The 16,503-nt window shown below is 47.3% G+C and overlaps 1 protein-coding gene across 10 annotated transcripts in view; it reads left to right on the top strand.

Moving 5' to 3' along the window:
- Fgfr2 (fibroblast growth factor receptor 2) overlaps positions 1–16,503 on the top strand; it is a 102,740-nt gene that overhangs the window by 19,596 nt on the left and 66,641 nt on the right. For 5 of the 10 annotated variants that reach the window (XM_038349617.1, XM_038349600.1, XM_038349610.1 and 2 more), the window contains exons 2-4: positions 11–277; positions 1,359–1,436; positions 14,015–14,184. In XM_038349617.1, coding sequence (XP_038205545.1) covers positions 11–277; positions 1,359–1,436; positions 14,015–14,184 — 515 coding nt within the window. The remainder of the gene's footprint in view (positions 1–10; positions 278–1,358; positions 1,437–14,014; positions 14,185–16,503) is intronic. The other 5 variants (XM_038349671.1, XM_038349662.1, XM_038349652.1 and 2 more) reach the window with 2 other exon arrangements.

The raw sequence follows: 16,503 nt of genomic DNA, 5'->3' as shown, positions 1-16,503 counted from the left end.
TGTTCTGCAGAGCCACCAACCAAATACCAAATCTCCCAACCAGAATCGTACGCGGTCGCCCCCGGGGACTCGCTAGAGTTGCACTGCCTGTTGAAAGATGCCGCGGGGATCAGTTGGACTAAGGATGGGGTGCGCTTGGGGCCCAGCAATAGGACAGTGCTTATTGGGGAGTACTTGCAGATAAAAGGAGCCACACCTAGAGACTCCGGCCTCTATGCTTGTACTGCAGCTAGCACGGTAGACAGTGACACTTGGTACTTCATGGTGAATGTCACAGGTGAGTTGGCTTGCGAGGGTGACGCTCTGTCTCTTCTGTGGTTGTTCTCTGATTGAAAATAATCATTGTTATTTTCGGCCAAGTGAAATCACAGTGAACTATACTCATTGACTGCCAGGCACATACAGCATCAGTTTGCTATTCATTCGAGACAAGGTCTTCCTTTGTTGCCCAGGCTGGACTTGAGTTCCTAGGCTCACATCAGCTCCCTGCCCTATCCTCCCTGTCCCCGCTCCCCCCAGATGAGCTCAGGCCACAGACATAAACTACTATGCCTGGCTGATCTGTTTCTGAAATTCCTCCTGGAACCTGGTGTACCACAGATGTCTCAAGTGACAGAGATATTCCGAAACAGAGCACACAATCTTCTTCACCCCACACACGCCAGCATTCTTGGCATTTACAGTATACACTTGAATTATGGGAATCCAGATTTTGGTTCCTTTATTACACTCTGAATTTCTCTCTTATTTCCTTCCATGTAGTGAAGGGGATGGGTAGCGGCAGGCCTCCTCTGTGGCCCGCTGGGAATTCTTCAGAATGTTAGCAATCAGAAGACCCCCAAAGGACCCTGAGTTTTGTGAGGGAGTCATTTCTATCTTGAAGGGAACCCCAAATGCAGAAAAAGGGAAATAAAACCAATGTTTGGCTAGTAAGGAGTCAAAATTTGTCGGGGGTGGCATGGGGCTGGAAAAGTGACTCAGCAGTTGGTAGCACTGGCTGCTCTGAATTGAATCCAGGGGTCCCGGGTTCAATTCCCAGCACCCACATGGCAACTCACAACTGTTTCAAGGGATCCAACACCCTCACACAGAAATGTGTGCAAGCGTAACACCAATGCACATGAAAGAATAAATAAGTATTTCAAAATTTTTAAAAAATGGAAGTTCAGTCCACCCTAGTTTTAGAGTGGGTTTAGACAGGAGAAAACCCCGAGTCACTGAGACCCTCAAGCCTCTAAAGTCTCTGACACTCCTCCTGGGCTCTTGGGCACCCGGTTGGGCGCGCTCTGAGCAGCGCGCAGCCGCAGGTGATGGTGACTTCTGCAAACGCATCCATGGATATGTTCTTTTGAATGCAGATGCCATCTCGTCCGGAGATGACGAGGACGACACAGATAGCTCCGAAGACTTTGTCAGTGAGAACAGGAACAACCAGAGTAAGTAACCTGCCTCCGGAGGTCCCCGAGAGAGGAGTGACGAGGGGAGCCCTCACCTGTCTTCTGTTGAGTCCTCCGAACCTCCGCTGTGTCCTTTGGCCCTCACTCCGCTCCCCCGCTATGTCTGCTGTCCCTGTTTTCCAGCTTGAGAATAAACTGTGTTTCTGTCCACCCTCTCGCCACTTGTCCTTTCTTTTTGTGTCAACAGCTTCTCTTCCAAACACTCTTTCTGTCTGTGGTTTTACTCTCTTCTTTGGTCTCTTGGTGTTCGTAGGACTTGTAGCTATCTTGATTTTCTTTGTAACTCCCATCATGCCTTTCCTGACTGGGGTGGGGGGTTGACTCTCCTCCCTCCCTGGAGTATCTCACTGCTATTGCTGATGTATCATATTCATTTATGGAGAAAAGGTCTCAACTTTGTTGCTCAGGCTGGACTTGAACTCCTGGGCTTGTGTGATCCTTCCATGAGCCTCTTGGGTAGTGGGGCCCACAGGTGTGAGCCACCTTGCCTGACTGATCTATTTTGGAAAGTCCTCCTAGGGCCTGGGGGCGGCTTGTGGTTGGAGGTCCGAGATGTTCCTTATATATGGTGTATAGTTTAACAAAATTATCTGATCCAGAATATGAGCGTTCTGAGGCTGAGAGATCCTAGCCTTTGTAACGTTGCCTCTTGCTGAGGGGAAGAAAGGATGCCTTACCCTGAGGATGTTGATGAGAAAGGAGGGGAATGGCATGTGCTCCAGTTAGAGAGAGAGTGAAGGGGAGCATGTGCTCCGAAGGCTCAGTGCTTGTGAATGTTTGTTCCACAAAGAAGCAGAACGCAGAATTGGTAAGGTTCTCCAGGCAGGCTGAACTGTTGCGAAGAGGGCAGTTTTCTTTTGTTTTCCCCCACCCCCCCACCCCCATGCCTGTTGTATTCAGCATTATTGTGAAAGGATCTTTTTTTTCCCGTCACAAGTGAATTCAATGAGTCATGAATAACAGCAATTCATGATTAAAATGAACCCGTGGCCTTAAAACAATGTGTTTAGGGCTGGTGATGTACCTTGATTGGGGAAGCGCTTACCCGCATGTGTGAAGGCCTGCTTGCAACCCCCAGCACTTCATGACCGAACACAGTGGTACCTGCCTGTAGTCTCAGCTCCAGAGGTGGAGGCAGAAGTACCAGAAAGAAAGGGTACGATTCAAATAGCTCACAGCAAAATTAAGAGATTACCCACATACTTCTCCTGGCCCCGAGTGTAGTATCTTCTATCGTCAACAACTCTTGAGACCTTTGAAGAGCCCACCTCAGCTCAGCCTGGAGTCCAAGGTCTTGCACACACACACACACACACACACACACCCCTTAGCCACCATCCATCTTTCCATAACTTTGCCTGTTCAGAAATATCATATGGTAGATTCATCTACCATGTAGGCTTTTCAGATTGGCACCGTCCCCCTAGTGATATGCATTACATTTTTTTTCCTGAATTTTCCGCAGAATTCAGCTATTTTTTCCTTAGTACTGAATGTTATCTGTATGTGCAAAGTTTATGTATCCCTCCGTTGAAAGACAGCTTGGTTGTTGCCTCGTTTTGGCAGGCATGAGCAGAGATGCCACACACTAGGTGTGGGTTTGTTTGGATACACATTTCCTCTTCTCCTTGGATCGTAACTGTTAGATGCTGTGGTAAGTTCAGATTTGTTGGAAGCTTGCCAAACCGCTTTCCAAAGCAGCCACAACATTATGCGTTGCCGCCATCCATGAAGGAGCACTCCCCTCGTGCTGCATCCTTGCCAGCCTTTGGGGATGCTGGTGCCGTGGATTTCTAACGGTCTAAAATGCGCTTCCTCATGACAAGGTCGGGAAGCATCTTGAGATGTGCCTGATTGTCGTCTCCATGTGCTCTTTGGTGAGTGTCTGGTGATTGCTTTGGCTTATTTTTTAATTGAGTTGTTTGTTTTGTTATTGTTGAGTTTCAAGAGTTTGTGTATTTTGGAAGGCAGTCCTCTGCTCCGTTTTCTCTTTTCACATTTTCTCTCCTGGTGTGCAAATACCTTTCTTTCAACAGTATCTCCCAGAGCAAGTTTTTTTTTTTTTTTTTTTTTTTTTTTTTTTTTTTTTTTTTTTTTTTTCTGTTATTGTTTTCTTTTGAGACAGGGTTTCTCTTTGTATCTCTGGCTGTTCTGAACTCCTGGAACTCACTCTGTAGACCAGGCTGGCCTTGAACTCACAGAGATCTACTTGCCTCTCTGCCTTCCTGAGTGCTGGGATTAAAGGCATGCACCACTATTGCCTGACCCAGAGCAAGCATTTTTTAAGGCTCACTTATTGGCTCTCTCATGGGTCCCCTCATGCTTTGGGGTCGTCTCTAAGACGCCAGGAGCAAACTTAAGGGCAGTCCTCTTCACTCCGTGGGGCTTCACAGTTTGGGCTTTCCCAAACTGTGATCTATTTGCAAGGTCTGGGTCGGGATTCATTTTTCTCTCGCCTCCGGATATTCAGTTATTCCTGGACCATTCATTGAAAGCACCAACTCTTAGTGTGGGTTAGCTAATAGAGAGAGTGTCATTAAGTCCTAGGATAAATACTGTCATTCCAATGAAGATTTGGCTCTGTTCTTAAGTTTCAATGGTTTGGGCATAAGGAGAAATGATTTGGAGAATATAATTTTTATTTTAGGGAGAGTAAACACTTTGGTTTTCAAAGTGTGCCCAGACCAGCAGTGTCGGGCGTCACTTAGGAACTCTCTAGAGATACATGTTCCTTACGCTTGTCTTCAGACCTAGCTAGTTAGTGGAGATGCGGGGGGAGGGGGGTTGTCTGTGTGTGTGTGTGTGTGTGTGTGTGTGTCTGTGTGTGTGTGTGTGTGTGTTTCATTTCACATTAGGGTGTGAGAACTGCTACGTTGGGGACACACACACACACACACACACACACACACAAATTTGCCCCAAACAAGCACATATCACCAGTCACATTCATGAAAACCAAGAAGGCAAGTGAAAGTGTGCGCCTTATGAGTTGTGACAGCCTCGCAAAGACTTGTTACTTTTCTTACTATCCTCTGATAACAACATGGACTCAGCAGATTATTCATAGCTGCTTTAACTCTCCCTGAAGCAGGAGGCAGAGCCCTCCCAACTGGCTCTGGAGGGCACTGGGGCTGGCCCTGGCTCAGGTACTGGCTCCAGTAACCCCTGATGCAGAAGCAGCGACTCTTATTATAGTTACCAGAAAATAGTCTTAAGGACAAAGGGAAGTGTCCAGCCACTCCATGCCTAGTACCCATGGGCATCCCAGGTCCCCACAGTGGGTGGGATGATCATGTTTGCACAATTGTTTACAGCTCTCCAGTGGTACCACATGTGGGTGCCTCCATGATTGATTGAGACATCAAGTCTCACCTACTTGGTTTTGCTGGTACACCTGGGAACTGTTCTGTGCTGGGTCAAGTATGCCGCCCGACGACATCACCAGGAGCACGTGTGATGTCATAACGTGTAACAGCAGGTATAGGTTATATTATAACCGAGGCTGAGTGATTGGAATCTTCTAGTTGTTTCAGAGTCTGCCTGTTGGGGACCTCTAGGTTAATGGCCCAGCATCTGTGTAGATGGGCTGGGCAGCAGAGCACAGCGCCTGAAGGTGCCAGCCCGTAGAGAACTTGCCACGCTTTCACCTTGCAACGGGGCTTTTGGTAATTAGCTCTCAAATGACACCGGCTCTGTCCCCGAGATGGGTGCTGTGTGGTGATTAAGGGCTGGTGTTAGCTGTACCAGAGAGATACTGCTACAGGGAGGGGCCGGTGAAACCTCAGATGCTATTTAAAGTGATAGCAGTTCTTAGCTGGCTACTCGGCCTCTGCCATCTGTTAGTGTGATTAGCCTGGTCTGATTCACAGGTGCAGCCTGGGGGCAGCTGAGATTAAGCAGCTGTGGCCTGTGTGTGTGTGGACCCAAGAATGTTGGGGCTAGGATATTTGGCAAGGAGGGAAAGGGGATGTTACTGTTCAAACTTCTTCTTTTTTTTTTCTTCTTTCAACTCAAGTGTCGAATACCTGACCTGATTCCTAGAGAAAATGCAGAAGCTCTGAGTTCTCGGCATTTTCAGACACCTGCAGACATCCTTGTGTCCACATTGATTCCCATGATGCCGCTGTTGTCTGGAGATGCCACTGGAGTGTACTTGACTATTCAGCTTGAGTCAAGTTAGCCAGGGGTGCCCTGGTGACTGTGCCCACTGTGGTAGTCTTGGGTTTGTGAGCGCCATTTTCCTGTTTCCCTTTGGGACATTGCGTGTTTCAAGTTTCTTCTGTCGTCCAGCTTGAAAAATGTCCAGGTGATTCCTTCTGCCAGGTTGCTAGATGGTCATTTATCTGGTTTTGTTGGCTCAGTGTAGGAAGACAAGCTTCCCTGACCAGCAGAGATCTTCAGTTCTGTGTGGAGCGCAGAAAGCATGGTAGCCAAGTCCAAGCACAAAAACAACAACCAAGAATTAAGAAGAGGGCTAGGAGATGGTTCAGTGCTTGGCACCGTCAGGGGAGAAGGGTGCTTGGCATCGAGCCTGATGACCTGGGTTAGTTCTCTGAACCCACCTTACGCAAAGTGAGATCAGACACCCACAGTCAACATCTTAGTTAGGGTCACTATTGCTGTGATGAAACACCGTGACCAAAGCAAGCTGAGGAGAAAAGGGTTTATTTCACCCACAGCTCCATTTAACAGGTAATCACCAAAAACCCAGTGAGGACAGGAACCTAGAGACAGGAGCTGATGCAGAGGCCATGGGGGAGAGCTGCTCACTGGCTTGCTCTCCATGGCTTGCTCAACCCGCTTTTTTATAGAACCTAGGAACACCAGCCCAGGGGTGGGACCACAGAAAATGGGCTGGACCCTACCCCCATTAATCACTATTTAAGAAAATGCCATACATGATTGCCTACAGGGGGATCTTATGGAAGCATTTTCTTAATTGAGCTTCCCTCCTCTCAGATGACTGTAGCTTGTATCAAGCTGACATAAAACTAGCCAGCACAGTCAGCAGGAATGTGCATGCATGCACACACCCACACACACTCATGTTTAAGAAAAAAGAATTAAGATGTTAAGATGAAGTCACAAGATTGTTCATCACCAATGCAGCAGAAAACAAAGAAAGAAACCCAAATGGAATGAGGCAGAACAATGTGGTTTTGGTTAAGAAGCTGGTGACCTTCATTAGAAGGTGCTGTTTGATGTTTTAGGTGGATATTCTTGAGCGCTTGGGTCGCTCCTAACTTTTAACTCTGCTCTTCCTGATCTCACTCAGAGAGTGGAGCCCACCTTGTTCATAGGTCTGGGAATTCATCTGTTGTACTTTGTGACATTGTCTACCACGGGACCTGGCATTGCATCTCGGGCCTGCCTTTTTCAATAACCCATTGTTTTCTCAAGAGCAAGGACCAGTCTGGTAAAGAATGAAATTTATTTTTATTTTTTTATTTTTATTTTTTGGCTTTCCAAGCTTCCCAAGCATCTTTTATGGGTCTCATATGTGTTCAGACCTTGTCCACATATGAAGAAACCAAGCCACTGTTCCTCAAAGAATATTCTCTGGAACCCTAGTTCAGAGTAAGTTTTTGCTAAAAGTGACTTGAATCTTGTAGGAAGTTTAGGAAACACCTTGTGCTGTGACCCTTGGTTAGAGGAGCGAGTCCAGCAACACCATCCATGTTTTGAGGGGTCTTCTAGGAAAACATCTGTTTAATGTTCTGTCCCGGGATTTCTCAAACCTAGTGACCATAAGACCCCTTAAATATTTAGCATCTCCTAATATCCTGTTACACACATACTGTGCTTCCCTGCATGGGCTGATGGCTGGCTGGATAGGGCTTCCCACTCATTCTCTTTTATGTCAAGTTCTTCTCTTGCAGGTGTGAAGGGTGTCCCCAGGTCACATTTTTAGCTGACTAGCTGATGTCCTCATACCTTGCCACACTAGCAATCCTGTGATGTCATCGTAAGTGTAGGTTCAGCTTGTTTTCTTTGGACCAAATGTTACCAATTCAAACGCTGATTTTTGAAACTCATCCAGGTTTGAGGGTCCTGAAAGATTCCATATTTCTGCATTAGCATAGGAAAGGAAATTCACCTAGTTCTTGCCTTTCCTGGGAATTTAAGTGTCTTTGTAGATGATCTGGCAGCAGATTTATGGAGGTTTAAAAAATATTGATTTCCTTGCGCTGTGTTTTAACGTGATTGTTTCTGAAGATTCTGAGGGTTAGTTCTCGGGTTGATGGCGTTTGACCAGAAGTTTGGCCCCACAGCAGGACAGCAGCATCAAGATTCCCACTTTTGGAGTTGTCCTTTCTAGTGACAAGGGATATTTTTTCATTTTGGTCTCATTTTTGTTGAGACCTGCAAATGCCACTTACTCCACCTGAGAGAGAAAAGCGGCAGATCTTATTTTTTTTCTTTTTCCAGGAGGGGGAGTCAGCGGTGGGCGGTGGGGGTGGGGTGGGGGGCTAGGAGGCACTAGGGAAAGCCAAAGTGCATTGTCTGAGGTCCCAGATTCTTTAGTGGGATGCCCTGTCCCTGCTAACAGCCCTGAGTCACCATTGCTCTGATGTGGTTGTTTGTTTTTTTTTTTTTTTTTTAAACTTGGAAGAGATGGTATCCAAGCTGGTGAATGCAGGAATTGAAAAGGGCGAAAAAGACCAAGTGGGTAGGCTGTTGAATGTTCTGGAAATTCCTCCTAATGAAAACCTCATCCATAGGTGGGTCCAGGTGCCTCAAGACAGAAGGTGCTGATGGTGACCCTCCCTGGCCAGCTGCACTGTCAGTGGGGTTGGAACAGCCTTGCTTGTAGCAGGCCCTGAGAATTCTGTGGAACCTTCCAGGGGACTTTTAGTTATTTCTCTTGTGAGTGACTGACCATACCCCACCCCACACACTATGTGTTTTGGCTAAAACACATCCGTGGTCAGTGGGCTATTAGGTAGAGATTTCTGAAAGCCATACTGTACCTGTGGTGGTTTGAATAAGAATGGCTCCCTCCGAAAGGTTTATATATTTGAATATTTACTCACCAGGGAATGGCTCTCTTTGAGAAGGATTAGGAGGTGTGGCCTTGTTGGAGAAAGTGTGTCACTGGGGATGGGCTTTGAGGTTTCAAAAACCCTTGCCAGTCTCTGTTTTTCTCTCTGCCTGTGGCTCAGGATGTAGAACTCTGAGCCCCTCCTTCAGCACCGTGTCTGCTTGCGTGCTGCCATGCTCCCTTCCGTGATAATGATGGACTATACCTCTGAACCTAGAAGCCAGCTCTAGTTAAATGCTTTCTCTTATAAAAATTGCCTTGGTCGTGGTGTTTCTTTTCATAGCGCTAGAACAGTGACCAAGACAACACTCTTTCCTAAACCACAACCCCTCCAGCCCTTCTCTACCTCTACTAGATTTGATTTCCCTCAGTTTATATCAAACCAGAAGCAGATGGATAGCAGTCTACTGTAAGAACAGTGATATTAAAAAACAAAACAAAAAAACCCAAAACAAAACCTGAACCTATCAGGGGGCATAGCATTAAGATGTCCTGATTAGAGATATTTTTAAAAGGCCTAATTATAGACTTAAGGCAGGGGCCTTAGCGAGGCTTTAGGGAGTTGGGGAGACTTGATCTAAGAGCTGAAACAGCCCGTGCGCTTTAAAATTTCTGCATCAATAAAAATAAAGTTGGCAGTCATCAGTGTCCCCGGCTCACATAAATCTTGAACTTTTGACTTAATTACTGTGGGAGAGTTCACAGGGCAGCCTGCTGTGGTTGAAGAGCTTTGCTAAGGGAGTTGGGGACTCGGGGCTAGCCTTGGTCCGGCCTCTGGCTTTGTGACCTTGATCCAATCACTTAACCTTTCTGGGTGACATTGATCCTGTCAGCCATCAAGCCAGATGGAGGAACATTGTAATACGAGTCCCAGTTTTCCCTTGAAAATATTGGGCTGTGTTTGCGTTTAGGTTCTGAACAGAGAACAGCTTGTAAACCTGAGATGTCAATACTGGGCCGTGTACGGGTTTTTACGGGGCAGGCCCAGCAGCTTACGTTTTATCATTAAGTTTAAATTGCAGGGCCAGAAATCCCTGTAGCCCTCCCATTTGTTGACAGAATCAATACCTGCGTAGCTCACAGATGCCTGGAAAGAATATTAGAACCTTATCAGAACAGCTTCCCTGGTTTATAGCAAAGCTCTTCCCAGTCATCTGTCCTCCCACCCTGTCTGCAGTTCAAGCCATGGCCTACTTTATTTTCCACTTGCTAGCTGGCAGCCACCAGCAGGTGGACTTTCCAGGATGGACACCCAATGTGGAAGCTGGCATTGGTGATGACGAAGCAACCCTTCCAGAGGAGGAAGTGCGGGCCTCCATGGTGGGACAGAATGGTGAAGGATGGCCATGGGGTACTTGGGAGGGCTGTGAGTGGAGTCAGGGCCTCTCTTTACTCAGTTGCGTTTTGGTAGAGTGAACATTGACTTAACACAATCCCCCAGAGGTGATGAGAGCTGGTATCAAGGAGGAGAGTTCTCGGTGGGTTGCCTGTATCTTTCTGACGGGGATTTTACTTACTTAAGCTGCTTCTCACTGTTCTTTTGATTTGTTTGTTGTTTGTATCTTGTGACTAACAGGACATTTTTTTTTTCTTTTGCTGGGTATGCCATGAGCATACATGAACATCAGAGCCAAAGGGAAGTCCATTCTTCCACTTCCCAAGTGGCTCGGTGTGCTTCACGTTTTCCCCGCCTTTGGAGGTTCCGCTCTTGAGTCAGGTGACTTGGAGTGTGTGCCGCGTATCCCTAAGGGAGGCAGTTGCTCGTGGTCCTGATTTCAGGCAGCCTTGTGTGCTCTTGGCTTTACCGATTCCATCCCAGTCAGGTTGTTGAGTAACCAGCGTGTGGCCGTCTGCTAGGTGCCAGGACCTACTCCGCATCTGCAGGCTTTTACTCCCTGGCAGCAGTTCCCGCTCCCCATGAAATTGCTGAAGTGCTCCCAAGCGTCAGTAGGGAAAAGGCGGCTTGGCTCCCCAAAGATGCCTGGTCCTTGATTCTCTGGATGTATATGCTACTGCTTTGGTGCCTAGACATTTGGACGTGGTTACTTTGTGGAAATGGCAGGGAATATTGAGGATAGTCTGCAGAGTCCGAAGTGTTGGACCCGCGATTCCAGCACCAAGGAGGATGAGGCAGGATCTTGAGTTTGATACCAGTTTGGGCTACATGACAAGACAGTCTCAAGGGGCAGGAGACTGTTACAGAGAAAGCACAGTGGGAGGTCCTGTAAGAGTGTTATTTTTCTAGATTATGTAGGTCCTTTAAGTGTATATCAGAAAGAGCCATACATTTTTTTAAAAGGTGTTATTATTATGAATAATAAAATAGATTTATCTCTTCTCCAAGCATCATGTTTATTTTTTTAATAATATGTACACTTGCCATCCCAAGCAGAAGCTCAGTTGCAAGGGCTGTTGTACCGACGACGTAGTACTCAGCAGAGTGGCAGTGGCCAGAAAGTCAGAAGCCCAATAGAGCATTGGGACAGCCCTTTCCTGGCTCGCTGGCACCTTGAACAGCTTAGCTCAATGACCTTTCGGCTCCTGGAGGACTGTTGTGAAATTCAGTTCCAGCCGCAGCCCCAGAGTGATTGGGTTTCATAGTGCTCCCCCTCCCCACCGTGGGTCCCTGAGGCTGAGACAAGAAGCAACGCCCACACCATGGTGTGCGGCCAGGGTCTGTTTCGTGAGAGCAGATTTTCTACGTATAGTTTTACTCTAGGAAAGCAGCGACCTTCTAGAAATCCTAGCAGCGGTCTTTTATCCTCTTCCTTAAGTTATGCCTTGGCTTGGCTACCAGGACAAAGGCTTGGGTTGCCAGCGTGATGCTGGCACAAGTCAGGACAGTGCATTGCTCGTGGCTGGGAGTCAGTCCCCTGCCGCGGTAGCCTCCTTGATGGCGTAGAATGGAAAAGAACATTCCTAGTTCTTTTTGATCTCAGAGAACATGAAAATCACGCCTAATGGTTTGTAAGCACCTATTTGTTGATTTCTTTTATGTTTTTTTTTTTTTTTAAAAAAAGGACATTCCAGAGCTCAACCCAGCAGTAATTGATGCTATCTGAGTGACTGCATTAATATTTAGCTAATTCATGTGAATAGGCCATTGTGTTTACTTAAACAATGACATGAGCCTGGACACCTGACAGCCTGAGGTATGCTTTCCATTTAGGTCAGATTTGTTAAAGTCTTTGTGTTAGGGACAAAGCTCATTATTTATTTTGGGATCTCAATGGCTGCTTTCAGTGGCTTTGGATGGATTTCTCTAAGTAGAAGCTTTTAAAATGAAAGATGATTGAGATTGTTTCAGGGTGTGCCAGGCCCTTGGGGTCTTGTGATAAGTGGGAGTCCAGTGGTCCCCTGGTGAACTCTCAGGAGAATAGATGTGTTTGCAAGCATCCAGTGCCCAAGCTACAAGGTCCTCAAGATGCATATCGCAAATGCAACTGAATGGAAAGGAAGTAGTGCAGACTCTCTTCTTCTCCCTTGGCCTCCACACCCCTCCTCTTTCCTTCCCTCTCCTACCCTCCCCTCCCTTTTTCTCCCTCCCTTCCCTGATTTCCCTCTTCTCCAAATGGGTGAGCAGCTGTGGTTTTGCACAGCCTTGGCGTCATGACGTTACCACCTAAATCCCACCACCTTGACACTTGGGCATGCATCAGCCCGAAGAAGATAACAGTGTGCCCGTGATAAGACATCCCAGCTCCGCCTCTCATAGCAGGTGTCAGACACGGGCAAGGCAGCCAGGGGCAGGGGCAGTTGCTCCAGAGAGTGAGTGTAACAGGAGAGCCTGCTGTTCAGGTTGAACCTCTCCCAGCGTATGCTAGAGGGGAGGCTGCCAAATAGGTTCCCCGGCTGTGACCGTTTTGCCTCTGGTTTGTGGAGTGTGTGTGCTGCTCCTGCCGTCCGTCCCTCACCGCGTGGGAAGTATATTTGTTGCCCAGATGTTCAGTGGACGTTCTGAGCAAGCAGTACTGGAGGTTGCAGTGTCTGCCCCCACTAACTGTTTCAGAGTTCAGTTTTCAGTGTCTAGAAGGTATGATTGAAGGCATGACTTCCTGCTGAAGCTGGTCTGTGTTAGCCAGGAGACCAGGGCTAAGAACTGGGACTCGGGCCTCAGACTGATCTTGGTTGAATCTCCGCTGCATGACTTTTGGTGCTGTGGCTCTTTGCAGGTCAGGTCTCAGGACCTCAGTTTCCTTGGCCTGCAGCAGGGGTGATGGTAGCTCCTCATTGAGCTGTTGAGGTGATTCACATGCTAAGCATGTACAAGCTCTTAGAATAGTGCCTGGCAAGCACACCAGTGCCTGGCAAGCACACGTTGGGTCACTAGAAACCAGGAGCCATTAGTATAGGCGTGAAGAATTGGTAGCAGCGTTCTGGATTGATGATGTAGCGCCTGCTTATAGAATACACTTTACTTGTTACTTGGTCACTGAAAGACCTTTCTCTTTTTCTGAGCTTTTAAAATCACTTGTTCCTGTGACTGTGAAGGCCATTTAGGGGCCATGACTTTATTTAGCATTTGATTAGTTGCCTCCTATGAAGTTTAGGCATGGCATTGGGATTATAGTGTTCAGAACCACCCCTGGAAAGACAAAAGATCTCTTTCATCAAACAATTAAGATATACTTATCTATACAGTTTTTTGATTTGTTGTACAGGGTACTAGGAGGTTAATGATGGCTCCCAGGATTATTTTACCATGCTCAGATGAGAACTCAGGCTATTGATGGCCATTTACAAGACTGCTCGGGCTGTCTAGAGCATTAGATCCATGTATAAAGGACCTGACTTAGATCCCCAGAACCCACGTTAGAAAAAGCCTGGCATGATGCCACATGCTTATAATCCCAATTCTGGGGAAATGGGGCACACAGATCCCTGGGAGCTCAATAGTGGGCCAGCCTAACTTGCTGGGTAAGTTCCAGGCCACTGAGAGACCTTGTCTTAAAAAATAAGGCGCTTAGTTTTTGGCATTTGAGGGACGTCACTTAAGATTGACCTCTGGCTTCACACGCGTGCACATGTACTCGTACCCACATGAACACCCCTCTACCCATGCCCACACAGAAAGAAAGTTCCGATGGGTAAGTTAATGTGGTCCCCAAGGACAGTTTATTTTTACAGTGTGTATATATGACCATTTAATAGGTGTGGCCATCTAAAATGATGTGTTTTTGGAGGACTGAGCCCTTGCTATTACGTGGATTGTTTCTCTGAATATAAAGTAGCATGTTAAAGCATGATTTGACATGAAATTATTTTTTGGCACCAGACTGGAGCAAGAGAGAAGGTGCTTCAAATGTTTTTTTTTTTTCCCTGTTAATAGTTATAACCCAATAAGCAGCCCCTCTGGGGACTTTCTGCTAGGCCAGCTGGAGCAGACTTCTGAAAATATTTCCCGAACATAAATATTATCCAAGGAGTCCAAAGAAAAATCAGATGCTTTCCTGTACCACGAAGCCGTCTTACCTTCCTGAAAGATACATCTAATTCTCATTGTCTTCCCGTTCAGGAGCACCATACTGGACCAACACAGAAAAGATGGAGAAGCGGCTGCATGCTGTCCCTGCCGCCAACACTGTGAAATTCCGCTGTCCAGCCGGGGGGAATCCAACGCCCACAATGAGGTGGCTTAAAAACGGGAAGGAGTTTAAGCAGGAGCATCGCATTGGAGGCTATAAGGTAGGACTGAGCGCCTGAAGCCCTGTGTTTCTGAGATGTTTATTTTTTTTTTAAAGTCCTCTGAAGTTGGCAGGACCAGAAGGAATATGTATTTTTCAAAAGACGTAATTAACTGTAATTGATCGCGTCACTGTTTGATATGTTTGAAAGATCACCCTGGACGCCCCTGTGGTTTTAAAGTTAGTCCCCGTTTTCGTTCTTGTTTACACGAGAAAAGTTTAATAACCAGGGGGTCGAAAGTTGAGGGTCTGTTTTCTATATGCTTTATGGTCTGTAAAACGTGAACTGGTGCAGCTGCCCTGTAAGGGCGGGGTTGTATTAAGAGGGAATCGCTTGGATTAGAGGAGGGAGTATGAGCTAGTATTCCTTACCAGAGGGAGACGCCGAACAGTGACCGAGGCAGCACCCCCTCATCCTCCTTCGCCAGAGATAGTCAAGGGCCCATCAGAGAATGGCCTAAAAATTTAGTCTTGTCACTCACTGGGGTGTTGGGCAACAGGATGTCGGTGACATCCCTGAGAGGGCTCTTTGGGATGCTAAGTATAGTTTTGCTCACCCATTCAGCATCACTGATTAAACATCCCTGGGGATACTCCTTGTGGTTTTGTTCACCCTTTCAGCATCACTGATTGAGTATCCTTATATAGGACAATGTCTAGGCACTGGGGAAGCTAACGCAAGCAGGGCTGGATGTGGCCTCAAGTCAAAGGGGCCCTGGTATGGCAGGGAGGCCAGCTTAAGAGCTGGCATTTGGAGGCTGCTGATAAAGATGAAGTCACAAGTGCATGCTGCATCAGGTGGGCATGAAAGGAAACGTGGTATTAGCACAATGGGGGAACGGGCAAGGAAATGGAGTGTTAGCACAATGGGGGGATAGGCAGGGAAATGTAGCACTAGTGTAGTGGCAGACTAGAGGTAAAGGAGAGCCAGGGAAGTCAATGGGTAGCATATACTTTTAGTCAGAGGACTCAGCAGGCAGAGGCCGGCAGATCTCTTTGAGTTCTAAGCTAGCCTGGTCTACATAATGAACTTCAGGATAGTTAGGGCTACATACAACAACAGCAACCACCAAAACAAACAAACAAAAAAGTGGAACAGAGAAAAGTTTGAGGATTAGTTAGTTGACTTTTTTTGTGTGTGGGGGGGAAGAGATGGAGTTTTCAAATTACCCAGCGCAGATAGAGTTTTAAGACTTTGTTTTTGCATGTAGAGGGATTTAAGGTAAGCTTATTATGAAAGTCGGCTGTGCATTTGGAAGAGGTGAGGGTGTATTCGTTACCGGTTGCTGTGTAACAAGCGGCTCCAGGTTGGGGCTTTGCAGTCAGTACCTCACAGTCTTGCTGCACATCGAGTACAGCTGGTGTGGGGTCTTTTCTCTAGGTCTCTCCCAGGATGGTGCAAGGTTTTAACCAAGGCTGGGTTTCCCCTCAAAGGATAACCAGGGAGGGAACTGTTCAGTTGTCATTAGGATCCACTTTCTTGCTCCTTGCCACATGGGCCTACGCAGAGCAGGTGACAGCATGCCATCTTCAGGGTCAGCAGACTAGGAGCTAGAGCAGAAGAATAAATATGTCACAGCCTCCTGTAACCTCACCCCGGAAGCAATGTTCCAGTGCTTTTGCTCTTCCCCCTTATTAAACGGGTCCCCAGGGAGGAGATGAACCAAGGGCATGAAGGCCAAGGGTGTGGGCATCACTAAGACCCACCTAAGAACCTCCCGGCGTGGGTAAATAGACGTCACCCATGCCCAGTTCTTGAAAGCAGGTGGGAGAGGTAGGTGTTCGTGGAAGCAGCATCAGGGTGCGTGGAAGAAAGTTCTCTCCCGTGTGTAACCTGGTACTGTGGGACCCAGCCCCCATGCCAGCCTGCTGAGCTTCTGTGGGCTTCTTTCCTGTTGTCGTGGATCGGGGGCTGGCTGAGCAGGCTTTCATCCTCAAAGGTTTATTTGCTTCTGTAATTTTGGCCATTTGATTTTAACCTTTAAAAAATGAACATGTAAGCTGGGCGGTGGTGGCGCACGCCTTTAATCCCAGCACTCGGGAGGCAGAGGCAGGCGGATCTCTGTGAGTTCGAGGCCAGCCTGGTCTACAAGAGCTAGTTCCAGGACAGGCTCTAAAAAAGCTGCAGAGAAACCCTGTCTCGAAGCTGGGCGGTGGTGGCGCACGCCTTTAATCCCAGCACTCGGGAGGCAGAGGCAGGCGGATCTCTGTGAGTTCGAGGCCAGCCTGGTCTACAAGAGCTAGTTCCAGGACAGGCTCTAAAAAAGCTGCAGAGAAACCCTGTCTCGAAAAACCAAAAAAAGAAAAAAAAAAAAAAAAA

This window comes from Arvicola amphibius, chromosome 1 (genome assembly GCF_903992535.2).
Source record: "Arvicola amphibius chromosome 1, mArvAmp1.2, whole genome shotgun sequence".
Lineage (NCBI taxonomy): Eukaryota > Metazoa > Chordata > Mammalia > Rodentia > Cricetidae > Arvicola > Arvicola amphibius.
Note: the sequence above shows the minus strand (reverse complement) of the source record. Positions and strands in the feature narration are given on the sequence as shown.